We start from the raw sequence: 27030 nt of genomic DNA, 5'->3' as shown, positions 1-27030 counted from the left end.
CGCAAAAATGAGAGAGTGCATTTCCATCCACATCGGGCAAGCCGGAATCCAAGTCGGCAACGCCTGCTGGGAGCTCTACTGTCTCGAGCACGGCATTGGCCCCGATGGCCAGATGCCCAGCGACAAGACCGTCGGCCGCGGCGATGACGCCTTCAACACCTTCTTCTCCGAGACCGGTGCTGGAAAGCACGTCCCCCGCGCCATCTTCGTCGATCTGGAGCCCACCGTCATCGACGAGGTCCGCACCGGCACCTACCGCCAGCTCTTCCACCCTGAGCAGCTCATTTCCGGCAAGGAAGACGCTGCCAACAACTTCGCCCGCGGTCACTACACCATCGGCAAAGAGATCGTGGATCTCTGCCTCGACCGCATCAGGAAACTCGCTGACAACTGCACCGGGCTTCAAGGGTTCTTGGTCTTCAATGCCGTCGGTGGCGGTACCGGATCGGGTCTCGGATCGTTGCTTCTGGAGCGGCTTTCGGTTGACTACGGAAAGAAATCCAAGCTGGGATTCACTGTGTACCCTTCTCCTCAGGTTTCTACATCTGTTGTGGAGCCTTACAACAGTGTTCTCTCCACCCATTCTCTGCTGGAGCACACCGACGTGTCTGTGTTGCTCGACAATGAGGCCATCTACGACATCTGCCGCAGGTCCCTCGACATCGAGCGTCCAACCTACACCAATCTGAATCGCCTCGTCTCTCAGGTATTTCATCAAACACCTTACCTGCATAACCACTGATTCGTATTGGTTATGATTTGATGGCTGATGGGTTGTTGATTTTTTGCGGATTTTCAGGTCATTTCTTCGTTGACAGCGTCGTTGAGGTTCGACGGAGCTCTGAATGTGGATGTGACCGAGTTCCAGACTAACTTGGTTCCATACCCCAGGATCCATTTTATGCTTTCCTCGTATGCTCCAGTGATCTCCGCTGAGAAGGCGTACCACGAGCAGCTCTCGGTGGCTGAGATCACCAACAGTGCATTTGAGCCCGCTTCCATGATGGCCAAGTGCGATCCCCGCCATGGCAAGTACATGGCCTGCTGCTTGATGTACCGTGGTGATGTCGTTCCCAAGGATGTGAATGCCGCTGTGGCCACCATCAAGACCAAGAGGACAATCCAGTTTGTGGATTGGTGCCCTACTGGGTTCAAGTGCGGTATCAATTACCAGCCACCAACTGTCGTTCCCGGCGGTGACCTTGCCAAGGTGCAAAGGGCTGTTTGCATGATCTCCAACTCCACCAGTGTTGCTGAGGTGTTCTCTCGCATTGATCACAAGTTTGATCTGATGTACGCCAAGCGTGCTTTCGTGCATTGGTATGTGGGTGAGGGCATGGAGGAAGGAGAGTTCTCAGAGGCGCGCGAGGATCTTGCTGCTCTGGAGAAGGATTATGAGGAGGTTGGCGCCGAGTCTGCCGAGGGAGATGACGGAGACGAGGGTGATGACTACTGATCCTCAACCTTGACGGTTTTATATGTTTTCGTATTTGCTATGTTTTCTTTCGATGTTATGGCGACTGATCGGTGTTTCTGGGTGGTGTAGCTATCCATCTTCATAGCACACTCACCTTTGCTGTGTCAGTATGCAATCTATCTTATATTTCTTGCTGGATTTTTCTGAATACAATCGATCTCAAACTAAAACCCGATATTAAAACGATTAGAATTTCCGGTTCATGACATAATGCAATTCGAAGTATTCCATCCAGGAAATATCAGAGACGTCCTAATTTTTCAACTAGGCGGTTCTCTATTTCGAGTCTCTTCTTCGCTATCAGCCCATACTTCGGAACTAGATGTGTGTCGGGAATCGCTGCAAGTTTGCTCTTGAGGGATGTGTTCTCCGACTTGTGCTCATACAGGCATTTGAAGGGCACAAAACTGCCTTTGTTGTTGCATTGCCAACCATGCGCAGCCCTTAAGGCAGCTCCTAGAGAAGCCGAATCTGTAAGAAGGTTTGAGAAGGAAGAAATAATGAGTTGCGGTCTCTCGATACGCATAACGCATATATTCGGCGAAACGCTTACCCGGCCCTTGAACTGTGTAAACCTCACACCCAAAAACACAAGCTGCGACGCCCAGGATGGCGCGATTTACAGACGCACCCCCGGTGGCTATTAATCGTTTTGGAGAAGGCATTCCAACTCTTTCTGCATGACCTCGCATTGACACAAACTGGCCCTCTATTACAGCCCGAACCTGCAAAACTCGTAAATTCGCCTTTCACAGGGAGAGTTCTTGTGGGGAATCCTCCACCTATGTGAACAATGTGCATGTAAAAAGTACAAACCTCAGAAGCACCATCGAATTCCTTCTCTACTTCGCGTTCATTCACGCCCTCCAGAGTCTCGCCATTGAAATTTTCAAGAACGTAGCGATGGAAACCAGCTGAAGGCATTACAGAAATTAAGTAGTTGAAATGCAGTTGGGTAACCGGGCACTACAGAAATTGGTTGCGATGGAAACCAACATGTAAACTCTTAAAAGAAGCAACAATGTAGTGTTAAAGCTCCCGGGTAAAAGACTCCGTTGGATCGCTTACCTCCGATCAGTGCACTTGATTCCCAAGGCAAATAAATAGACAAAAAGCTATCATTTAGATCAACCGTGTTTTATCTACCTTCAATTTGGCCGGAAACTGCGATGGCTTAACTAGTATTGTCGTTCGAAAACCAACCCAGAAAAGAAGGCAATTCGACAGGAGATCGTAAAATTGGATAAACCTCAGTCAGTAAGTGAGAGAGTTTACAAGTACAAACCTGGAAGTGGGGGAAGAATTTCATGCTCATTGTAGTAGAAACCCAGCTTCCCACCTGTACAAGAAAGTAGAAACTACAATATGAAATATAGAAATTACAACAATAATTCCAAAAATAAAGTATTTATTTAGCCAAAATGATCCTGAAATTGGCATAACCCATCACTTTGGTTCTTGAGATTTGAAATCAACAGAAGTGGTTTCTCAATTTGTCCCCATCAATCAAATCTCCATTAAATAGGGATAAAATAACAAAAATACCCTCAATTTGTTAAATTATTTTGGCCCATTGTTTATTAAATTGAGGGTATTTTTGTCATTTTGGTCCTTATTAAACAGAATTTTCATGGAAATACCAAAATAATTAGTGGTGGACAAACTTAAGGACCACTTCTATTGATTTCAAATCTCAAGGACCAATGAGAAGAGTTATACAATCTCAGGGACCATTTTGGCTAATAAGCTTTTATTTATTTACTTTTCAAGTTTATGAAGGGAAAAAGAAGAATTCATTCAGGCAAGCCATGTACTAACCATTTAGAGGTAATGTATTTGAAAGCGCTTGAGTGAACCTGTCCCAACTGCTTTCCATGTAGCGGTTGCGAATATCTAATATGAAGATTGAGGTCATACCAGGAAACTAGACAGATATCTCAATTGGAACCCATAAAAATGTGTCAGCGCACGGTTTGTACCTTCACGAGTAAGCGACCCGTTCTTGTAAACCAGCATTACCATGTACCCCCTTGTGTCAACAGGGTTAGGGAAAACATTTCCTTCCAAGCTAGGTTGAAGATCATCAGTAATCCAATTCAGCTGAGCAACAGATACGAGTAAATGAGAACAGGAGATATCGGTAAGAATCCAGAGTAACTTCAATAGTAAATTACGTAGAAGAAACCATTGAGATTCTGGTCATGACTCATGCAACATTCAATACTTTAATAATTCGCAATACCTCTGATACCATTTTAACTGGTTACACTAAGGGCAGGAGAAGATATTTTAAAATGCTACACTATGAAAACTGCAAACTATTTAGTAAAAGCAGTTTTAAAGTTTTTCGTTCATACATATTTCTTTATTTCTCTCTTCGTCTTGCCTTACGTTCTCAAATTTTAACTAGTTTTTCATTTTGCCTCCTTTCCCCACCTTTAGCTGAAAGTGAAAACTAAAAGCTAATATCGAAAAGTAACACAAGGGAGCCCAGAAACCATTTTCTACTTTTTTTAGCTCTATGTTTTCCTTTTCTCTCAATGTTTCAACTCTCATTTCTCTCCTCTCCCTATTCTGTTACTTGGAAAAGATAACAGAAAATAGAAACGGTATCAAGAAGATCCGAATTTCAACTTACGGTGTCACTTGTGCCAAGACTGATTACTAGATCCCCTGGGGTACTTACGGTTAAACCTGCAGCTCCAACAAAACTAAATCATACGACAGCACCCACACTATATGAAATGATAAACTACAACAACCAACAGCAGAACCATGAAGGAGCTAAAGAGATTTCACCAGTTCATCAGAAATTTAGAAATATTAGCAACATATTAAGTGATTTAAAAGAGTTCGGTTATGGAAACTTGAAAATCAGGCACCTGCCACACTGTTGAGGTTGTCTCCTGTCCACAGAATAACCAAACAATTCTTGTTGAAGCGAAATCTGGAACGAGATTGAAATTTCTTATCTGTTAGGGAAATATTTTCAGACAGAAAGTATACATGTAACTACAGTGGCTGCAGACTCAAATCATGACCATGGTAGCATAACTCCGTTCAATACGAACAAGTTTTTTATGACAAACTTTCATGATCATCCACATTTTCAGGCTTATTATTTGAAAAGTTATGCAGGATACAACTACCACACGACTTTATCGCTCCCTGTGTGATATTTAAAATCTTTGTATCACTTTGTGATATCATAGTCGTTTTTTCCTATTTGATAAGTAGAACTTGGATACTATAGATTAAGTTGATTTTGAAATGGGAGAAACCATAGATTTTTAGCCTTTCAAGTACCATGTAAATCCCTAAACCCTACACAAAAGCGCTTATCCAAAAATGGAAAAACATATAAGATCATAAAAGACGACTGCGCAAACTACGGTTGTCCACTTCCTGGTTTCAGAGGCGCATTCCATTACTCAAGAATACCATCCCATGGGTCCATTTGGTTTGCTATTTTATTTAATTACTTCACCCTAATGCAGGATTATGTTAACAATTTTTTTCTTTTGTGGCGCACGTAGTTTATTTTGTCCCTCATGAAAATTCTAACACAGCATATAATGATCTATGTCAAGAGAATGCTACAAGAGTGCCACTGACCTGTCCAGAAAATAGGGAGCAATGTGGCCAGCAACAGAATGGGCAGGAGCTATCTTTCCAAGTTTTTCCTCCAGACCAGGGGCAGTGGCCTTCAATTAACATCAAGCACCAAGAAAATTAATCAAACTAGAAACAGTAAACTGATAATGTTACTCCAAGAAAAAGCGAGAAACTTAACAAGATCAGAGAAACATAATTAACAAGGAAAATTTACTCTTAAAATATGACAGACCTCTAAAAGTTTCTTAGACCAGGCCCTTTTCTTTATATCCATCAAGTTCATCCCTGCACCGTCGGACTCATCAATACAAGCATGTTTCCCTATCAGAAGAGATGCCATAAACGAACTAACCAGGGAGATCCTCTCAGTGTTTTTGTAAGCTTCAGGATGTGTCTCGAATATCTTCTTAATCTGTGGGCCTGTGAATCTTTCATAACTGCGTGAACCCGTAAGTTGGGATAACTCCAATGCTCCACCAGCAGCCTTCTCTAACTTTCTACACTGTGCTGTGGTGGTGCTGTCCATCCATATTGGCGATTCATTTACTGAAAATGCTCCTTTAAACTGATCCACCAATGGCTTCTTGGGGTCCAATGATGACAATAGCGAAGAACTTCCATTCTTCCAATAGACACTGCCATGTTGCTGTCCACTGCCGGAAACAGCAGCAATTTTCCCAAAATCCAAATTTGAGCTGGAAAGCTTTCTAAGCACAAGATCTAGAGCTTCCACCCACATCAAGGTGGGTGAAACAATTCTACCATTAACCGAAGGGTCCCGGTAGACTCCGTCTTTGGTTTTGTAATGAGGCAAATCAGTGTCAAATTGGACAAGCTCTGTAGTAACAACGTTGAGATTGGAGTCTAGCACAGTTGCCTTCAGAGACCTTGTAGTAGAAAGTTAGAAACCAATAACATTACTAAAACAAAATCATGTTTTACCCAATTCAGATTACGGAGCATCCAGAGAATCATATTCCCATATGAAATTTAATTTCACAGTAAGACAATGAGAACCCACAAAACATTAACGAGTAACAATCAAGTTTTACCCAATTCAGATTACGGGGGATACTAATTGACTTATCATGGACTGCAGTGAAACAATGAAAACCCACATCCATAACCAAGTAAAAATGTGAACTTGTGATGTGGGTAATTCTGATTTCATGAGCAGCATCAAGAAAGATATGAAATTGGAGGGAGAAAGAGTGAGGGAATGGTAACTTACTGAGTGGAACTGTCAAACCCAAGAAAATAGGAATCCTTGGGGAGAGAGTAATCTGCCATTGGAGAAGTCAAACCAAGTCTGATGGCTTCTGCTTCAAGAAAATTGGAAGCCTTGATTATACCAAAGTTGGTGACGAGTGAAACGGAGATTGGTAACGTAAATGTATTGAGTCGACACAAATCCCGGTAAGGAAATTTTAGCAGCAGAGGATAATTAGGAGAAGAGGATTAGAGGACGATAAAGGTTACTGCTATCGCATGTTTTTTTAAAGCCAATTGATAATATGAACCAATTTACTGATAAGTCATGTAAGCTCTCTTTTCCATCAATATGGAAATTTTCAAACCTAACACGTGGACACAATAGTATGACGTGGAGCACATGTGACCACTTGCCTTCATACATGTGGGACAACTTGTTCTGATACCATGAAAAAAGTTGAGATTCCACTATATAACCATCGATAATATGAGAAGTAACCCAACTTATTTATAAGCTCATACAAAGTCTTTCTCTCATCAACAATATGAAATTCATTCTCAACACTTACCCATATGATATTTTTTTCAACGACTATTTTCATGCATCTTTTAATCACATTACCCATATGATATTTTTTTCAACGACTATTTTCATGCATCTTTTAATCACATGCTGACCCAACATTTATATTATCAATAATATATTCTTTATTTTTTTTATCAACAATAATAAATAAGAGTTGTCAACGTTAGCTAGTTAGTAATTTAATACAACATTAATAACTTGTACCAAACCTTAACCCACAATGTAGTCTAGGAGTTGAAAAGTTCAGCCAAATCAAAAATTGTTTGGCCCTCTTAAGTATTGTTGCGAATATTTCATTATTTATCCATTCATCTATTTATCAAGTCATAAGATTACTAAGCGACTTTCAATTTTATTAAATTTTTGCATAAATGATTTTTTAATGAAACCTACAATATGATTAGTTTAGATTATAAAAAAAATATTATAGATTAGAGTCTATAGAGTAGAGTTAAATGAATGATTAGCGCCTTAGTAAAGCACTAAAATAGACATAATTTAACAATAATGGTGTAAAATAAAAAAAATGCATGAATTTCATTTCCTAAAAATCATCACGTGCGCGACACCCTTTGTCATGCACAGCTGCTAAAAGGTTTTCAAGAGATGGAAGTGGAAGGGGATTCCAAACTTGTCATTGATGCAGTTAAGAAGAATAAGTGCGGGATTCTTTAGAGATTGAAGGTTATTACTCAAGACATTCGCCAAATTTCTTCGTCTTTCAACCATATCTTCGGGAGGCATTATTTTGGAGAGGCCAACTTTTTTTCAAATGCAATTACTAGTGTAGGATATGATGTAGTAAACACCCACATTTGGTACGCTACGCCGACATGGGGCCTATCATGCTTTTTAGGGACTAAGCCAGAAATTATGTTGAATGAGGGCATTTGTAAACAATAAAGTAACATTAAAATTAACAAATATGGTAAAAATCAGACTACTTAGTAGTCTAGATTACCAATATCATCGAATATAGTTACTTCTATATGTAACCATGTTATCATTTATATTTGATCTTCCATCTGTTTTCACGACCATTCTATAATTTTTGGGGGTCTTTCTATGTAGGTGGCCATTAATCCTGAATGAGGTATTGTCAATATGACAAGATTATGTTATTTCATTGAATTGGTTTCAATTTGGGTGTATTACTTGGTGTAAGATTTTCTCTCCTCTTAATCCCCTCCCCATCCCTCCACTCTTCTTACACTTTTTTTCTTTTCTTTCTCTCTATAATTTCTAAGCATGGAGATAATGAATTAAACATACTTTTTTTTTTTTTAACAAATGATATTGTCTACACTAAAAGGAAGGGGATGGATTTAGCCTCACCATGTGGTTCAAATTCGCATTTGGCGAAAATCGAACCTAAGACCTCTCACTTACAAGTGAAGAGAAATACTACTAAACCGTAGTACTAAGTAACAACATACTTTAATTAGATATATTAAGTCTTTGAGTTACTATATGTCAATTAATAGTAATATTAATTTATAACATTTATTTATTTTTTTTTACTTTTGTAAAATTATTAATTATCGTTTACACTTTGCATGAAATTAAATGTGTAAAAAAAATAAAATTTAAAGAGGCGTATTTTAGGCATTCAAAAAAAAAAATTTTAAATAGTAAAATCAAACATAATTAATAAATTTGTTAATATGAAAGTAGCCAATGAGTTTTATTTGAGTAACAATTAATATCAATTTTTATGTAAAGAATTAAATTTGAGGGGCTAAATCATATTTTGAATACTTCATTGGCCATATATATGTTCAAGAGTTTGATTATTTTATAGTTTCCCATTCCCAGCTGGAAAAGGAAACCCATTCCATAAGTTCAAAACGGAAACATGAAATTACCAGATATGAAAAGTTATAAAGACAAACTTGCTCTCAGTTGAGTTCCTCCATATTTTCCACCGTTAGTTTCTTCCCCTTCGGTCTCTATCTCTCCATTAATTTTCTGAGATGTTGATTGTTAAGAAGGCCAGGCTTGAAGACCCCCGCTTCATCTTCCCGGAGAAGCAAACTATTGGCGTGGCGGACGGAGTCGAAGTCCGTGCCGGTGACTACGCAAGGGAACAGATGATGCTGACGGAAGCTACTTCGAGTTTATTAATGTTGAAGTACGTAAACTACTATGGTATCATCGACAACAATAATTGCTATGGTCAAGAAACGAAGACAAACCTGCACAATTTGGTTTGTGGGTCGGTTTATCTTCCCAAAGATAACAAGTTAGGCGAAGACGCTCACTTCATCTGCCCGGAGAAGCAGACTATCGGCGTGGCGGACGGCGTCGGTGGTTGGGCCAAGAAAGGCATCGACGCGGGTCATCAGTACGCGAGGGAACTCATGAACAATGCCTTTATCGCCGTCCATAATCCGAATAACATCAACGTATAGAAAAGAAAAAGAAAGGTCGCGGTTATGATCGGAGCCGTTGATCCAAGAAATGTGCTGCAGGAAACTTATGCTAAGACCAGGGAGAAGGGCTCGTCGACTGCTTGCATCCTCAGCCTTAACAAAGAGAGCTGAGTCTTGCATGCTGTGAACGTTGGAGACAGTGGGTTCTTGCTATTTAGGAACAACAAGGTTGTGTACCAATCTCCAACTCAACAACGCAGGCTCAACTGTCCATATCAGTTGGGGAATGGCATCAGCGGTGACCGCCCTGATTCCGCTTGGGAGGAGTGCATTCAGACAATTCCCGGAGACATCGTAGTGCTTGGGACTGATGGCTTGCTGGACAACATGTTTCCAAGTGAGATTGAGAAGGTTCTCGTACAAGGTGGTGGTGGTGATCATGATCTTGATCTTGGTTGTGGCGCGTTGGCTTCAAGCATCGCCAATCTAGCTCTCTATAACTCGTTTGATAAGCACAACCCTAGCCCTTTTTCAGAAAACGCTAGAAAGGCTGGGTTCGAGCACAAAGGAGGCAAGATCGACGACATTACTGTTATTGTTGCTCAAGTTGTGGCTTTGTAGTAGACTGGCTAGCATTAGCTAATAGTATTCATATGTAATTACAACTTAGTTCCACGGATGAATGAAAATTTTGTTCTTCTGTTAATCGAGATGTATGTTTTTGTTTGTTATTAATATGAATGAAAATTGTTCTTGTATTAATCAAAATTTTACGTACATTAAGTCTTTCAATTAACCTTACTTTAGGTTTTGCATATCATGACATGCATTATGCCCGACATTTTTGCGAGACTTGACGTTTCATAATGTTAAGTCTTCCTCTATTTCTTTTGTCATGAGCCTCCCTCTCATAATTTCATCTTCTAACCAGAGCATTTATAGGTTCGGTTCATGTGTTTAAATCACCTTAACTAATTTTCTCTCATCTTATCTTCAATCACGACCACTCCTACTTTAATTCAAATATCCTCATTCTTAATCATATCTTATCGTGTGCTCACATATCTAACGAAGTATTCTCATATTCGCTACACTCATTTTTTATACGTGTTGGTTTTTGACCTCCCAACATTTCATCTTGTCAGAAATAGTTTCTAAGCATGGAGATAATGAATTAAACGTACTTTAATTAGATATGCTAAGTCTTTGAGTTACTATATGTCAATTATTAATAATAGAAAAACACTCAAATCCGAAATCCTTTAAACCACGCAATGAAATGGTAGCTGATAATGTTTTCTTGAACTACCTTTTTCGGCCATCTTTTTACTACTATTTATCGTTTTGGATTTGTCCCAACTTTTTGCAATATTGATCCACTAAACCCTAAAGAGAAGGAAACTCTAAGATTATGTATAAAAATGCTAAAATTACGAAGCAATAACATGCTGTGGTGTAGTGGTTTTTTATTATATATATATATATATATATCTGTGTGCAAAATATTACCTACATATATATGTAAAAGATAATTTTCTTGACTTAATTAAGTATGTATTATTACACACGCGCGAGCGCACACATACACACACATGCATGTGTGTGTATATATATATATTAGGCATGTTTTATTGTTATATATTAAGCAATGAAATTATAACATTAATGTTTTTTTTCTTTTTTCTTTTTGTAAAATCATTAATTATCCTTTACAATACGCATGGACTTAAATGTGTACAAAAACTTTCAAATAGGGTATTTAGGCATCCAAAATTTTTTAAATATGTAAAATCATGATGTGGAAGTAAAACAATAGGTTTTATTTGAGTAAATAGTAATTTTTTTTTTATTTATATAAAATCAAGTTTCAAGTCATATTCTGAATACTGATTTGCTATATATGAGAGTTTGGTTATTTTATGGTTTCCCATTCCCAGTAGGAAAAGGAAACCCATTTCCAGTTCGAATAGGAAACTTGAAATTACCAGTTATGAAAAGTTATAAAGACAAAGTTGCTCTTAGTTGAGTACCCCATATTTTCCACTGTTAATTTCTTCCCACTCTGTCTCTCTTTGTCTCTATCTCTCCATTATCTAAGATGTTGATTGCTAAGAAGCCAAGGGTTGAAGAACCTCGCTTCATCTGCCCGGAGAAGCAAACTAATGGTGTGGCGGATGGCGTCGGAGGTTGGACCAAGGGAGGCGTCGACGCCGGTGACTACGCAAGGGAGCAGATGATGCTGACGGAAGCTGCTTTGAGTTCATTAATGTTGAAGTACGTAAACTACAATGGTATCATCAACAATAACAATTGCCATGGTCAAGAAACAAAGAGAAACCTGCACGAGATGGTTTGTGGGTCGGTTTATCTTCCCAAGGATAACAAGTTAGGCGAAGACGCTCACTTCATCTGCCCGGAGAAGCAGACTATAGGCGTGGCGGACGGCGTCGGCGGTTGGGCCAAGAAAGGCATCGACGCGGGTCAGTACGCGAGAGAACTCATGCACAATGCCTTCATCGCCGTCCATAATCCGAATAACATCGACGAACAGAAAAGAAAAAGAAAGGTCGCGGATATGATCGGAGCCGTTGATCCAAGGAAAGTGTTGCAGGAAACTTATGCTAAGACCAAGGAGAAAGGCTTGTCGACTGCTAAGACCAAGAAAAATTTTGGTTTGGGATTCGGGATACTAGTTTCGGTATGGTATCCCATACCGAACCACCCCTAATCAGATGCATACAAGGCCACAAATCTGGCTCCGAATAAGCTCGTGCTCGAGAACTTGGAAGAGTTTGTGTGATAGTAACATGAATGAGTTAACACAGTTACGCGTTGGTAACTTACCAGATGGATCTCTAGGCAATCTGACGTTTATTGGAAGTGAAAAAGCGTCACACCTTTGCGAATGCACTTCTCCATTCAAATTTGTCCGATGGGCTCAAATCGGAGCAAACTGTCATGGGAAAACGCAGGGAGATGAAACTGCAGGATCTACCGGCACTGAGAAAACATATGGAGTGGCACTGGCCAACACGCGAAGTTCCATAATCTTAAAATCTTGACAGTTGCATGGTGTATCAAACTGAGGAGCATCTTCACAGCAGATGTGTCTCGGTATCTTTTGCAACTGGATCAATGCTGGCACCATAAAACGGGTTCATCTAAACGGAAAATTTAGCCTCAAGTATTAAATCGCGAGATTCGTCTCTCGGAATATAAGTATATAAATTTCTCAGCATGGAGATAATGATGATGATATCAAAGTGTCACGATAAGATGAACAAGAGCAACTGCAAAAGGATAATAACTGTAACATAATCTTACTACTGCACAACTAGTTAAATTTTGCAAGTTCCATTCCCGGTCGCTACTGCCTGCTTAAAATACACGATCCTTTGACGGGAACTGGATCAAAAGCAAAATTATAGAATCTCATTAGCCTAGAATATGCAAAATGCTTACAGCTTTCTCTACTTTTCTTAAAACTCACAAGCAGCCTCGCTTGGATACTAATAAGATAGTATGCTCCACGGGCTATTGGCATTCCTAGAAACTTCACATTGAGCCAATGGCACAACTTCTACCCGTAAATTGAGTTCTAAAGCTGAAAACTTACAACAGCCCATGTCTTCAATCATTTGCTCGTCCTCAATGTGGAGAAGGACGTGATGCTACCATGAGAAGGATGTGATGCCAATGGCACAACTTCTAGCCGTACATTGAGTTCTAAAGCTGAAAATTTACAACAGCCGATGTCTTCCCCACATGGTCTTTTCAGTGGAGGTAGTGAGATAACCACATAAAGAAGGGCAAGAGAAGAAGCTGCATTGCCAGCAACGGCTGCTACCGAAATAGATCAGGGAAAGACCACATGATGAATCTTGCAAAAATGTCGGACTCCAAAAACTCAATATGAGCAGCCCTTCCTATGAAGGTGTTCAAGTTCTTTCCATACAATGAGGTATCAAAGTTGATGTCACAGCGCATGAACACTCGATTCTCAGACTGAGGAGCCCGTATCTGGTCCAAGCAATCATTCAGCATTTCCAGAAACACTTTTCCCTTCCTTGAGAAATCCAATGAAGCAGCCTGGCACATATCTATTCTAGCAGAATGGTAGGGAACATAACCGTCCTACAAAACACAATTAATAATATTATGGGTATCAGAGAAAATTATAACAAATTATTAAAGAAATTTTCTTTTCTGTTACAAGAAAAAGTTTCACTCTCCATTGGAATAACATAGATATCATGAAAATAAATTTTCCTCAAAAAACCATAATTAGAATATGAAGAGCAAAGAAGTTTCATGAGATTCTAGCTATTCCATTTTGGTGCTAGTAAATCACTGCATTTTCTAAGACATCGACCTTTATAAACTGAAAGGTACCCTTCGATACAAGTGTTTCTATGACACGTCAAAATGTATAAAGAAACGAGAGTGGTATAAAGAGTTCCTCCCAAGAAAACATTAAATCTTTCAGTATGAAGAGCAAAAGCAAAGAAATAGTGCATGTTGTCTTCGTAATGTAGACCATGGTCATTATGAAAGCATGAATAGTTAGTAATGTCAAAATCTAGCATAATGATCATGTTTTGGAGCCACAGAGCGAACTACAAAATAGAGTTTTAAGAGTCCCAGTTCACCAAGGTCCATAGAGTACCGCTCACATCAATGATAACTGAATGAGCACATTGAGTTTTTAATTAGTTCAGCAGTAGGATAAAAGTCTACAGGTTGAGGATGGATGACAAACAAGTCTATTCTTTTTGGTCAGTATAATAAGCGAGTAAGATGGCAATTGATTTTTAAGAGATCGTAGGTGCTAAACTGTCAAACATAGTGGCTCACATGAGAATTTAGGGTCTGTGGATAGACAAATTGCATGTCTCACATTAAACTTGGCGGAAAACAGCAGAGTTGAAGCAACAAAAACAATGTGTCAGTTAAGTTTAACAGTTCAATTAAGTAAACTAGGTCATGAAGCCCCAGGGAAGAGATCAAAATACCTGTGGTGAAGATAACAGGACTATGTGCTTGAAATTCTCAAGTGTCTTCTTCTGCAAAAAGAATTACTTCAGAACATCAGCAAAAATAAACACATCACATTTGTCAACCATTTTTTCTTAAACCAAGTTATAATTATAAAAATGCAGAAGTCATGTTTGCCTCGACTTTGAATCACAGAAAAATGTATCGAGTATGCAATGTCATGATTTGCTTACATTTCCCAAGATGATGAGCAGTTATCAGGCAAACACCTCAATGGCTGAGCTAAATGCATTAAATAAAGGAATTCTCAGTACCTTACACAGCTTGTAAAAGAACGTATTTTGAAGATCTGGATCATCTGTGAATGTAAGCTGATGAATGCACTGTGTGTTCTTGAGCTTCTTCAAGAGCCACAACCCAGAGCTGAATAAAGAGTTTGAACAGTATAGATACCCCAAGTGTGGGCCCGATATAGAAAGATATATGTACAGGTATCTTAGGAATGGTTCCATAATGCTATCTGCAAAAACAATGGCCAATATCTTACACCAACTGCATATAATGGGAAAACATGATGTCAATAATTTAATACCTGTTAGTGCCGTTCTTATGATAACATTCCCAATAGAATGTCCCACAAAGCTAAGCTTAATATCAGCTATGCTTCCAGATCTCGAAACTTTATCCATTTTCTTCTTGAGGAAAGAAACTACTTCCTGGGCCAACCTTTGTCCCATTTCTCTGAAGTCACCAGATGTTTTGTCTTCATTTGCCTCTGACATTAGAAACTCTACCTTGGGATCTATCAATAGCCATTGATTTCGAATAAGCCGTAAATCCAAGTGATGCCCCTGTAGTGTGAGAATTGAAATAAGCATCCATTAATCTGTCTTAATAAGGTTCTAAAAGATGCTAGGCGCTAGTCAGGCGGCGGGCTGGGGCCTAGCGCCTAGACGGCTAAGCAGGCTCCTAGGCAGACTAGGCGGATTTAAGTAAATCTACTATATTTCATGTAAAGAAGTGTTTGTTTACTTTATACTTAAAATATATGCAATTTCATCAAAAACTACAAAATAGAATGCCACATATATTATGAAGTATTGGAACATAATGAAAACATGGGGAACAAGCATATAATGTGTGTTTATTTAAGTATTCAACAAGTCTCTTACAATTTATTGAAAAAAATAAAATGCAAATGAAAGTTATCTATTTTCTTCTAAGTGAGTCACAACCTAGGTGGGTGCCTAGGCGGGTGCCTGGGTGGTCTAGGCAGGTGCTTCAGCAGGTCTAGGTGCCATTTCTTAATTTTCAAACGCTTGGGCATTAATCGGGACGGTGACCGGCCGCCTAGCGCCTAGGTGGGGCCTAGGAGGGGATTTTTAGAACAGTACAAAGTACAAATGAATAGACTTATGCAGCTGTTCCATCAACAAAACTGGTGTGAAGTTGTAAACTTGCAGCATAAAACATGAATGACCAATAAATAAATATATTAACCCACAAATCACTAACGTTTAACTATCTTTAAGAATCAAAATATATAAGACTAACACAACCAACAACGTCTAAGATCACTACATATACAAAGTATTGTGAACCTCCATATGCATAAGTTATTACAAATAACTAGCAAGTTTTAACCTAAATTCAAATTGATACCTTGACAAGTTCAAAATTGTTAGTATTTCTACTTTAAAAAATAAAAATAAAAAAAAGTCCACACATGAAATACTGGAGGGGAGCAAGGAAAGAACAGAGAAAACGACGAAATATAATAAAATTAGGGGAAGCTATAAGAGAACAAAACTAGCCTGAAAGCCATGCACAAAGACGACAAGCTTTAAAACACAGCCTTTCTTTGGTGAGATATAGTCAGATTTCTTGTTTATGGAGTCAGAGCCAGATCCAGAGAGTAAGCCAGGAGAGTTAATCACGTCCAAGTTTCTCAAGTACGAATTTTCACTAGTTGTACGCCTAGGCGCATTCAACACACGTTCCACAATGACAATAGGAATTCTTGATGGATCTCCAAATAAATGCATGTCTTGAATTGACCGATTGTTAATCTGAATTTAAAATTTTGGTTTAGAAAGAAAAAAAAAATCCAAGAGGACTGACAATACGGCACTTCATCTGAAAGCAATGACTCACCTTCATTTGCGCAATACTTCGCCGATGAAGCTCAGCACGGGTAGCAGCTGTCTGGGCAGGCTGTACAGAACACAAGTCAGATCCATAAAAGATCAATTGAAGAATCTAAATTTGGCTCATAACTGAACTCTGCACAAGGTACATGGAACACCCCCTCGACATTTCTTAAAACACGTTGGACAATTTTTCTTTCATAACTAAAAAATCATGTGGAATACTTACATCGTCGGTTAATTTCCACATAGGTGAAAGTCTTTTATGGCCACCATTGTGGGAAGACTCTTCACCCCCACTACTATTCAGAAAATGATGTGGCATCTCAACCTTAGAGTAAACCATCCATATTGACCACTCAGCTCTTCTATCCTTCGCCCACGTGTCACGCAAGTATTCCAGTATCTTTGTTTTGTTAAACCTGCAATGAATAAATATCACCATACAAACGTACAGAAGATCTGGAAATTAGACCAGAGGAACTAGCCCTCCTTTTTTTATTGTGGGTACAAATAGGAGATTAATCAATCAACATCAGAGAGGACCCGAGCCATTTTTATTGAACAGCTTAGACAAATTTGGGCCCTTCTAAAGGTGATGCCTTTTTTTTCCCTTCACCCGCAGATTTGCAATAACCTGTCAATACGTAATGACAGACTACTGACAGGTTATATTGACAATAAGAACTTGTTGGTATTGCACGTCCAGATGTCCTTCAATTAGGCATCCACTCTAATTCACCCTCATATGGGGGCCCCTTTACTCTAAGAGAGGATGCCTGTTTCAGTATACATATATGATAGATATGTATATGGTACCTGTGGTTTGCTACAAATGTCAAATTCAAATTCAGTTGTGGTTTCAAATTCAATATTTTCAACTTGGCCATTTTTCTCAAAATTCTTAATTCTTTCAATCGCACTAACAAAACCACAGGTATGATGATCTTTCAAGCAGTCTGATCAGGGAGGGGTGTAGTGGCATTGCAGAAGAAGAGGAGGGGGGTGGGTGGGAGGAGTGGTGGCTGGGGTCGGGGTCGGGGTCGGGATAGATCAGGGGCAGTGGGATGGGGGTTCTGGGCTAGCTGCAGGAGGGGAGATATCAGAATTGGTGTTCCAGGTGGACTGAAAAGACTAAATACCTTTATTCTGACTAAAATTGACAACAAATATCAACCACAAAGGCCATATTTACAAAATGGAAACCACGTTACTAATTTGACAATTATAGCAAACCACAGGTCCATTTGACACACACACATATATATCATGTGCATATGTAAATCTATACAAAAACACACACATCCATGATTGGGACTGTCATCCAGTATTGCATCGTTTCAATTTAAAAAAAAAAAAAAACCAATAAAAAACCCATAATAAAGTAATAACATTATCAAATGAAAGCGAACCTGTGGAAGTTCAAAAAAGTGTTCCATAAATATAAAACTTGATCGCCCAACGAATGAAAAGAATTCTGAAGGGCACCCCTTGATAAGTGGCGTATGGCCTCACCACTTCCAAACTCCGATGTGCCATTTAATTTCTGTTCAAAAACATATAAAGTAAGAAAAAATACTAACCTTAAAGCATACAAATTCAAAAAAAAAAAACAAGGGATAAGAACATTGTGCTGTATGAAATAAGGAAGGACCTCAAGACCATTTTGTGGCTTGCCTTGTCCTGAAACTTTGTCATCTGCTGTCACCCAATTTTCTTGCAGGAAATCAAACTTTGTGTCGTCTATTTTAGATATAAAATCGGTCAAATCAATAGCTTGGTCAATAGCCTTGCCAAGTTTCTGGAGTTCTTCAAGCAGTATGTCACGAGCATTTAACAATGATTTAGCAAGAATAATGTCATTCACATCTGCAGCAGCTGCCTGTGTTGATGCCTAGTCAATAACAAATTTTAAACCGTACATATATATAGAGCATCCTCTGAAGAAAAAGGCATAGAAAACGTAAAAAAATAGATTAAGCATATTAAAAACCTTTATAGTTCAAGAGCATAGCCAATTTTGAATTTTTTTTTATTCAATTACATTGATTCGACCACCCATCTATTTATATTGTGCTCAGTACTCTTTATTCTCAATGCACTTCTCTTCATAAGTTTAAAACCTTCTAGTGCTAGGGACTTAAGAAAGATGTCTGGTTAAAGGGAACTGATATTGCCATGAAACTTCTGCTCTAGGCATTCAGACTTAAGCTTTTCGAGTATTAAATTATTATATAATATAAGAATATAAAATAATGAAATCAGTATTCATTGTCATTCAAGCATAATGACCAATCCTCAAATGGTGCCATGCCTCAAGGTGCGCCACACCTCGCTCTCTAAAAACACTACCAAATCTCGTGTATCACAGAAGTGTTTTTTTTTTATTCAATCACCCTTTTCCAAAATGCATGGTTTGGTTAGTAACTATTTGGTGAGAACAGCGGTCAAGAATTGTTTCTCAACTTAAACAAGTTTAGATGTTATTTTTCAACATTGATGTCACTTTGCAGACAATAGATGTGTACTTTTCTACTTTCCAAGTCAGGTTATTTGTAATTCCATATCATAACCATAATGTAATTACGTATTAGCGCTTCTCAGATTATGCAATCCCAAAAAGGTAGCTATAGCCTGTAAATTAGTCGAGTCTGCCCGGTGTATTTGTCTAGTCTTTTTTCCTCCAACAAAAAGTCATTAACTGATTTATATAATATAATGTGAATCCTAACATAATGTGAAGGACTTCCACTGAATGGTACCCTGATCTAGCACGAAGCAATTTCAAATGAGTGTTTATGACATTTATATAATAAACAAATGCTAAGGATATTCTTGAGAAAAGAGTCCCAAGGATATTGAATAAATTAGGGATAGTGAAGTAATTTAAACTGTTGTAACTAAGGAAATGACTCATAAAGCCCTCTATTACGAAAATATAAACTTAATGCTACTACAAAGTGAATTCCTTCAAACTGCAATGTGTAGCCATAGGGCCCACAACCATGCAGAACTTTCATGTGCCCAATCATTTGATGTTTGTATGTTCTGGTATTGTGTAAATGCCCTTAGAAAGCACGTGTGTATGCACAAGTTATTGATATTGTCATCAAGTACATGAAAGAGAAAAGCAAAGATGACAAACATACTTGATTGGACCCAGAATCACCTTCTGTACCAACATTTTCAGGAGTGGAAGAATCACTGAAATAAATCAAATCTGAGTTAAATTTACAAATAAATTATGCACAACAATTAGTTTCCAATATCACAAGACTACTAATTTCCTCAAAATGGAATGCCAAACTATGTTATAGACTAGAATATGTGACAAACCTGGGTACCTTCAATGGGTGTGTATAAGAGACAGCTTTCAGTAGACTGATGTGTACACTAACATCAACAAGTACTGCATGGAATACATCAAAATGAACAGGGCAATATGAATGCAAACCCAGAAGAGCTTTAGAAGGAATTCGAAATTCATGGACAGCGGCAGGGCTAGCATCTAGAGAAGCCTGCAAGTCAGACCTGCAATTATACAATACAATCACCAACTACAATTTCAATTGCGAACTTAATCATGTAAGAAAACAAAAAAAAATGAATCATGTCAACTCACCTATTTCCCAATATGGGGGCATGCAGAAGTTCAAACTTCAAAATAATAGGAGACGAGGATATACCCTGAAAAGTATATACTATAAACATGAATACTTTATAATTTATATGAACATTTCTACATTCTACTGGGCTAAAATAGAATATATAATCCTCAAATTATAACACATACTTAGCCAACAATGACAGTCTTCGAAAAGTAATCTAATCTCATTTGCAAATCAGTATTTATTTTTTAAAGAATTTGACCTGCTTGCCTCTAAGATATTAAGAATGCAAATGGGACCTTTCAGCATTGGGAGGAAATAAGATCAGACCAAACAAATTAAGCTAGTAGTCAATGTTATGACGGAAGTAGGTAGCCAACCCAGATACCAAACATGTTATGAGGGCTACCATCTTCAATAAAATCCTTATAAGTCACAAATGCGTGCATACACACATATACATGCGCACAGAGCAGGAAAGCAAGAGAGATTATAGTACCTCAAGTCCAGCAAGAGATAGATTGAACGATATCATGATTGATAAAAAGACATCCTGCCTGGCATATTTGATTCGAAACGGCTGACTTGAGAAGCTGTTGTCAGTATCATCAATCCTCCATACTCCATATACATCATCAGAACCCAGATCAGAAGCTGCCAGTCAAACAATTTAATTATCTCTAAACTCTTGCCTTTAGTTTATGAAAATAGCATTACTTAAATTCCACAAGCTTTTAACTGAAGCAAAACATTGCTCAGTAAATCTTAAAAAAGTGGTCCACCCAATGGTCACTATTTATAATTTTAATTTTTAGGAAGAGACATTTTATCGCAAACAAATGGAATAAAAATACAAAACGGATTCAGGGGTTAAGGGGACCACTACAAAAACAAAGAAACGAAAGCAAAGAGAACAAACTAAGAGGCTCTCCCACAACACCACCCAATGATCAATATGGGGAACAAAGAAACCATGGGTGGATTCTTCTATACTCTTCTATTAACTACTTTAACTTTGTTCAAGGATTATTTTTAAACCATGAGAATATCCAACAATCTGTTGTAAAAAAATAGTTGGACCTGGGTAGGTCATGTAAAGTTTTGACTCTACACTGTCTATTATTTAGAATATGAACCAAAGAAAGAATAACACTACAAAACAAAATATGAAAACCTAGCTCTTAAACAACAGCAACCAACTTGTGATAAATTGAGAAAATTCAAAAGCAGAAACAATTGACCATTGAATGTATACACTTTCAATGTAAAAGGGACTTGTCAAAACTTCTAGGGCAGTTTACGATATTTCAATGCCCAGGTTCCAAATTTTACTTAAAACCCATCACTGCAACACATAACAAGGTAAGATTTGTAAAATTATACTGCATTATAAAATTTTGGCTTAAACCATGAGTAACTTAGCAAAAGATCTCAAACCATGAGAGTCGAGCCCCATATTTATATATACTTACAACTTACAAGCAAGGAACTTCACATGTATTTATGATTGTACTTTAGCCTAGAAGAGTGAATAAGTAAAAAGCAGCCATAACAACTCCAGTGAAAGTAAGTTACCTTCATATTGCACAACTCTTGCTGGAGTCCCCACAGAAGTATATTCACTGTCCTCCCATCTCACTGTAATCTTAATTTGGTACCATCTAAACGAGCAAAACATAAATAAGTTAACAAAGTCCCATAAATTCAACTAAGCAAAAAACAATCACAAACAAGCTCAAAATACACCAATTAACAGCAAATGGTCAATTGCCCCTAGTGGGTTACCGCCTTCCTCTAAAACCCACTGCATCCCGGGTTCAAACCCCACACCCAATCCACAAAATGCAGATAGAAACAAACATACCCCTGCTGGAAAAGGTCGAGATTGTGAAATCTGTGAATGTAAATAGCAACCTCTTGAACAGCGTCCAACATAGCCACCGGCTTAATCTTAGCCGGGGGAGGCTTGGCATCTGGCAACCTCTTTGCCGATGATGATTTATAGTTCAGACCCACAAACCACCCCAAATGCGGAAACATGCGTAACCCTAATCCAAAAAATTTGCATCCCTAATCCTCAAACACTTCCGATTTCAGCTCCAGCTCCAGCTTCCCGCCTAATCCTCATCAAATATCACCATCTCAGAAGCTCCATTTCATGGCGGAATTGACCCGATTGTGCTGCCGATGACGAAACGTAACAGTGTGGGGGAGTAGGAAATTCAATCAGCGAGCGATTGTGACTGCGATAATTGGCAATCTTGAGACGATTGTGTGCTGGCAGCTAGGGTTCGTGGAATTTGGGATTCATCATTTGAAGTCGGAGTAAAAAGTCAGAGAAGGGAAGAAAACATCAGAGACCTCATCAACGTGCAATCCGCTAATTTTGTTTGCGCTCTTTTACAATATTGTCCTTGGCGACGGAAACCAATATCCGCTAAAGAATGTCGATCAAATTGCAATTTCTGTCATCCTTCCGTCTATTTTCTTTAACACGTGAAAAGTTTCCTTAGATGTCGTTTCAGCAGGTTGATTTATTTTTAACCAAAAGTGTTGGTTAAATTATTAGTTGTTACGGGAGAGAAATGGTGGAGATTGAACATTCATAAAGTGCGGAGTTGTTACGGGAGAGAAACGGTGGAGATTAAACATTCACAAAGTGCGGAGGTATTATTGCTTTCTGTCACTACTCTAATGCCATATGCATCTCATGCCACTTGATTGCCTCCACCAATTGCCACATTGGCGTGGAGTTTCTTTCTTCATTTATAATTGAAAATAAAACCAGATCTCCCCACCCACATTCGGTATCGTCAAAAACTTGTAAAAGAGATAATGATCGTGAAGACTTGGCACCGGTGTGGAACCGGCCAAAACCTATCCGAAAATCAAATCAATATCGAAATATTTAGAATTCAAGCATTGGCTAGTGAGCAACGAGTGATATGCAAAGTGCAATGTTTGATACCTTAGATGAACTCTAGAATGATGTATTTATATGAGTTAGGAGGTGTCCTATTATGGATATTAATTTGCATTTCATGTTGAAGTAGTTCTTACAAACATAGCTTGATAAACTACTACTCTAACTGAAGATTTCTGATATGGATCTTCAAATGGTTTTGAGGGATATCTTCTTCTATTGAACAATTAGTAGAAGTCGATAGATTCTTTATTGGGTATTCATGTATCTCCATATCCATACATATAATTATAAACCCAAGTATCACACTTCTGGGCACTACGAAGCAATAAGGGTTTTAAGGTGAAATCAAATTCATATCTACAAGCACAAGATACTAATGATGCCTTAGGTATGAGAACTATTTGCATACTATAACCTAAAGTTTTGTAACGTTTGATAAGCTTTGTAACCTCAGGTCAATGTTCAGTGAACTTGTTCAACAGACAAGCATATGTTTATCCACCACAAGTGAAAAGTTGCAATTTTTAATGAGTATAAGGACTTTTTAAGTGTAAAAATAGTTTAAGAATTTAATTAATTTTTTTTTTAACCTAGTCGGGGTGGAAAGCACGTGATTGTAGAGAGGATGGTTATGCTTACTCCTACAACTGTGATTTATTTCAGGTATCATGCACAACAATTGAACGAAATAAACTATAATCGTGTGGTGCTGCTACTTGTGATCCTGCCAACTCCTTTTTCGTGGTTTGATATTATAGGAAAGGGATCTGGAGAGGATCACTTTCCGATATTATGTTAGGTTAAGTGGTTTTGTACAATACTTTACTCATTCTTTAATTAGCACCTATTTATCTATTTGTCAACAGACTAATGATCAAAGATAAGTCATTCCCCATATTGAGGCAACATGATACGTACTAGTTTTTGGAGATGTTCAACGCCTAAACAAGTCTTCTATGACTAGGACCATATTAGAATATATGACTTACTCACACATGTTGAACTGGATGTAATGGCAGGATCTAATCTCGAAATGAATGATGTTTCCAGTGATATATGGTCATAAAATTGTTGTCTTCGTTACATAATCTAATAATACAATTTGAGTATATGAATGTTATTTTCAATTTTTGTCAAAACTTTTGAGATGCTCAAGTATAGAACAAACTTTGTGTCCAACTTTATTTTGCTACTTGTGTTAACTCTCAAAACTGCGAGGTCAACAAATGACCAGTATGGTCAACTTTTGATGGGTGTAGTGGTAAAACAAGTATGAGAACAATAATATTTACGTGGTTCACCAATGATGATGGGCTACGTCCACTGAAGAAATATACTATTATTTGCTAGGAGTTATAAGGGTGCTCAATGTCCACTAATAAAATTCAATATTTAGGGTACAACTACTTCGAAGGAGTAATACTTCCCTTTATATAGGCCTCTCTTTACCCCAGAAAGTGTTAGGCCTAGGCTTGGCAATTCCTGACACAACCCGATAACTCGATACAATACGATACGAAATTAACAGATGTTTGGGTCGACACGATAACAAATTGGATTGTTATCGGGTAACCCGAGAAGCACCTGTTAAGATAACAGGTTGGTTTGAGTATACACTTGGGTAACACGTTACAGGATTAGCAAAATATTAATTTTATAACCCTAAAAAAATACTATAATAATTATATATATATTAATTTAACAATTTTATACCCCTAAAAACTATAATAATTATATATATATATATATATATATATTAAATTAAATTTAAAAAATTGGTGACCATTGGATCGGCTGAGATTTAATCTCAGCCGTCCATTGTGCATTAGGTTGGACCTATCTTCTCTTCTCTCTCACTCACTCTAATCTATCCAATCCAGACTTATTCTCGCGCCGTCTCCTTAATCTGCATCTCTATCGCATCCTCCTCCTTTCACTTCATTCAACTCGACTCCGGCAGCCACAAGAAAACCACACACAGGCAAGCACACGCTAAAGGTATGAATTTTGTATTTTTGGGTATTCTGTGTTTTTTTTTTTTAAACTAGTAATTTGGGGTTTTCATGAAAATTAGAACTATTTTTGTTTTGCTGTACTAGATGCAATGTCTTAATTATTTGTATGGAATTATTTGTCCCAAGTATTGGCAATTGGCAAGCATGTCGTTTTTTTTTTTTTTATTATTGTGAACGCCGCAAGTTCATTTGTATCTATATTTCATGTGGGGTCTACTTACTTGAAGTTAATAAGTGGGGTCTATATTTGTTTTCCAGATTTGGAGATTTGGAACAAGCAAAGCAATTAAACAAGGTTGCAACCTGCAAGTGCAAGGTATTTTTAATTGAATTGTGAAATTGAAAGTAAATTTGAATTGGATTGTGATGTGTGGATATGTGAATTGGATTTAGAAAAACCAAATATTAAAAACCATTCAACTTAGGAGAAGTTTACCAAAATAATTATGAAAAGAAATAAAACAATAGTACTTTACAGCATCCGTCACTAAGGTTCGTAAAATCTTGCTCTACATCATCCATTGCTTCAAGAAAGAAAAACAAAACTTAAAATCTTGCTCATACCAATTTCATACCATATCCATTTCAACTTCAATTTCAATTTCACATATCCAATCTTAGTTTATGCGGAAAAGAGTTCTGACTTGGAAAACCTTACTGAAAACATCATCAACATAACTCTTGAAGGCAATAGATCAAGTCAAAGTTCCAATACAATTTCCTCATGATGATCGATAAAAATTGAGAATTTTGTAAAAGGAATAACATGCAAGTTGTGAGTTCTATTGGCAAGGTTTAAACTTTTGAGAAGAGCTTCACAACCTTGAAAACAAAAACTCTTTCATTTTGTATATCCTTGCACATTTAATATTTTGTAATAGACTAGTAGTGTATGGATGTTTTTTTTATTAGGCTCTTATTTTCGAGTGAGATGTAGTACTTAAACGACAAATGTGTTTTAATGTTTTGAAGTAATATTTATGTGGCAATGTGTGGTATGTGCAAATTTAAGAAAAAAAATATATACTTTTCTTAACGGGTCATAACGGGTGTGACACGACATAACCCATTAAGATAACATGTGTTACACGAACACGACAGACACGACCTGTTTGCCACGCCTAGTTAGGCCTTTGAAGCTCGAACCGCTCACTTGATGGATGGGTTGCAGGCAGGAGTCCCACTGCAAACTACTCATCTTGTGGCCGACTAACGCATGGAGTAGTAGTGACATTTGAAAAAGTCTAGTCCTTTTGATTTCTATGTCAGAACACTACAGCGCAGAGCGCTCGACTATGATGGTTTGGAACGTAGCTAGACCAAGCACTCGGTCTCATAGTCATGACGTTTCGTCATAGACTTCCTTTCAAGTTGATGATCGACGCGTGGCATGGAGTTGACGTTTGGGCAGACATGTCCCTTGGAACTTCGTGTCAGAAAGTTGTTAATTATGTCATCCGCCTTGAGCAGTCATAAAGTATTTTAAGTTCCAACACTTGTTACTTTTACTCGGTACTGAGAGATGACGGTTTATTGGTTTGAGGAGTCGAGGATAAGGTTCTTCAACCATGCTTGAGGCAATGCTCGACCTATGGAAGCTCATGAGCTCGTTCATGGGCCTAGTAACTTGATTTCTTAGCACTCGTAGGCTTTTATGGGCTTAGTCTCAAGGTCCATCTCGAAGGATTATAACTAGGTAACTTTAACAAAAAAACTCCTGGTGCTGTTTACTTTAATGAAAAACCACATTTTTACACTAAAAAGTCAATCATGTTACTATTTACTTTATCCTTTATTTTGTCATTTTCGTTAAAACTCAAAGTTTTCAAGTTCTTTTCATTAATTTTCCTTTATAATTATACATTATTTTAATGTGTCGATAAAGAATCCTGCGTTAACAACTTGATACAAAATGTTCCATTAATTCTTATATGGAAATGTCCTTTGAGAAAAGGAAATATGTTTAATGAGACCACGTACCAGTACCACTCCAAAAACTTTTCCGTTTATAAATATTAATTGTACTACTCATAAATGTGTCATCGTGTAAATAAAATCAGTATAAATAATTAGTAAC

The 27030-nt window shown here is 37.9% G+C and overlaps 3 protein-coding genes and 1 pseudogene across 7 annotated transcripts; 2 read left to right on the top strand and 2 right to left on the bottom strand.

Annotated features, from left to right (window-relative positions):
• The first annotated feature begins 7 nt into the window (after window positions 1-7).
• LOC137718790 (tubulin alpha-1 chain) lies at window positions 8-1615 on the top strand. The gene is made up of 2 exons (XM_068458323.2): window positions 8-706; window positions 800-1615. The coding sequence occupies exons 1-2, from the start codon at window positions 8-10 to the stop codon at window positions 1454-1456; spliced, it is 1356 nt and encodes a 451-aa protein (XP_068314424.2). The 3' UTR covers window positions 1457-1615.
• Window positions 1616-6593, bottom strand: LOC137718789 (xylulose kinase 2). Of its 2 annotated transcripts, none has more exons than XM_068458321.2 (11): window positions 6324-6593; window positions 5325-5979; window positions 5093-5181; window positions 4360-4424; window positions 4116-4171; window positions 3457-3577; window positions 3296-3370; window positions 2763-2816; window positions 2294-2391; window positions 2031-2202; window positions 1616-1948 (listed from the first exon to the last, which is right to left on the bottom strand). In XM_068458321.2, the coding sequence occupies exons 1-11, from the start codon at window positions 6380-6382 to the stop codon at window positions 1719-1721; spliced, it is 1674 nt and encodes a 557-aa protein (XP_068314422.2). In that variant the 5' UTR covers window positions 6383-6593; the 3' UTR covers window positions 1616-1718. The 2 variants fall into 2 exon arrangements, with proteins under 2 accessions (XP_068314422.2, XP_088554601.1); XM_088698475.1 differs by having other exon boundaries at window positions 5325-5969; window positions 6324-6578.
• A 2270-nt stretch (window positions 6594-8863) lies between these two features.
• On the top strand, window positions 8864-9883 carry LOC137717180 (putative protein phosphatase 2C 55; annotated as a pseudogene).
• Window positions 9884-12553: 2670 nt separating this feature from the next.
• Window positions 12554-22540, bottom strand: LOC137717395 (uncharacterized). 4 transcript variants are annotated; one of them, XM_088698195.1, is made up of 15 exons: window positions 21877-22540; window positions 21588-21673; window positions 20512-20666; window positions 20027-20091; window positions 19741-19935; window positions 19554-19608; window positions 18059-18286; window positions 17817-17950; window positions 16634-16826; window positions 16412-16471; window positions 16072-16326; window positions 14850-15108; window positions 14572-14777; window positions 14275-14325; window positions 12554-13396 (listed from the first exon to the last, which is right to left on the bottom strand). In XM_088698195.1, exons 1-15 carry the CDS (start codon window positions 22050-22052, stop codon window positions 13106-13108), a joined length of 2409 nt encoding a protein of 802 aa, XP_088554321.1. In that variant the 5' UTR covers window positions 22053-22540; the 3' UTR covers window positions 12554-13105. The 4 variants fall into 4 exon arrangements, with proteins under 4 accessions (XP_088554321.1, XP_068312861.2, XP_088554323.1 ...); XM_068456760.2 differs by having other exon boundaries at window positions 18059-18298; window positions 21877-22527; XM_088698197.1 differs by lacking the exon at window positions 16072-16326 and having other exon boundaries at window positions 21877-22527.
• Between the last annotated feature and the right edge of the window lie 4490 nt (window positions 22541-27030).

This window comes from Pyrus communis, chromosome 8, assembly GCF_041283825.1.
Source record: "Pyrus communis isolate YQ-2024b chromosome 8, ASM4128382v1, whole genome shotgun sequence".
NCBI lineage: Eukaryota > Viridiplantae > Streptophyta > Magnoliopsida > Rosales > Rosaceae > Pyrus > Pyrus communis.
Note: the sequence above shows the minus strand (reverse complement) of the source record. Positions and strands in the feature narration are given on the sequence as shown.

Bases quoted from the DNA above. Each gene is read 5' to 3' on its own strand.
- LOC137718790 (XM_068458323.2), top strand. From the start codon at position 8: ATGAGAGAGTGCATTTCCATCCACATCGGGCAAGCCGGAATCCAAGTC. The intron at 707-799 runs GTATTTCATCAA...GCGGATTTTCAG, and splicing joins TGAATCGCCTCGTCTCTCAG to GTCATTTCTTCGTTGACAGC.
- LOC137718789 (XM_068458321.2), bottom strand. From the start codon at position 6,382: ATGGCAGATTACTCTCTCCCCAAGGATTCCTATTTTCTTGGGTTTGAC. The intron at 5,182-5,324 runs GTCTGTCATATT...TGTTAATTGAAG, and splicing joins GGTCTAAGAAACTTTTAGAG to GCCACTGCCCCTGGTCTGGA. The intron at 3,578-4,115 runs GTAAGTTGAAAT...TCTGTTGCTCAG, and splicing joins GTCTTGGCACAAGTGACACC to CTGAATTGGATTACTGATGA.
- LOC137717395 (XM_068456760.2), bottom strand. From the start codon at position 22,052: ATGTTTCCGCATTTGGGGTGGTTTGTGGGTCTGAACTATAAATCATCA. The intron at 18,299-19,553 runs GTATGTTTGTCA...GTTATTGACTAG, and splicing joins GTGATTCTGGGTCCAATCAA to GCATCAACACAGGCAGCTGC. The intron at 16,327-16,411 runs GTGAGTCATTGC...TTTTAAATTCAG, and splicing joins GAAGTATTGCGCAAATGAAG to ATTAACAATCGGTCAATTCA.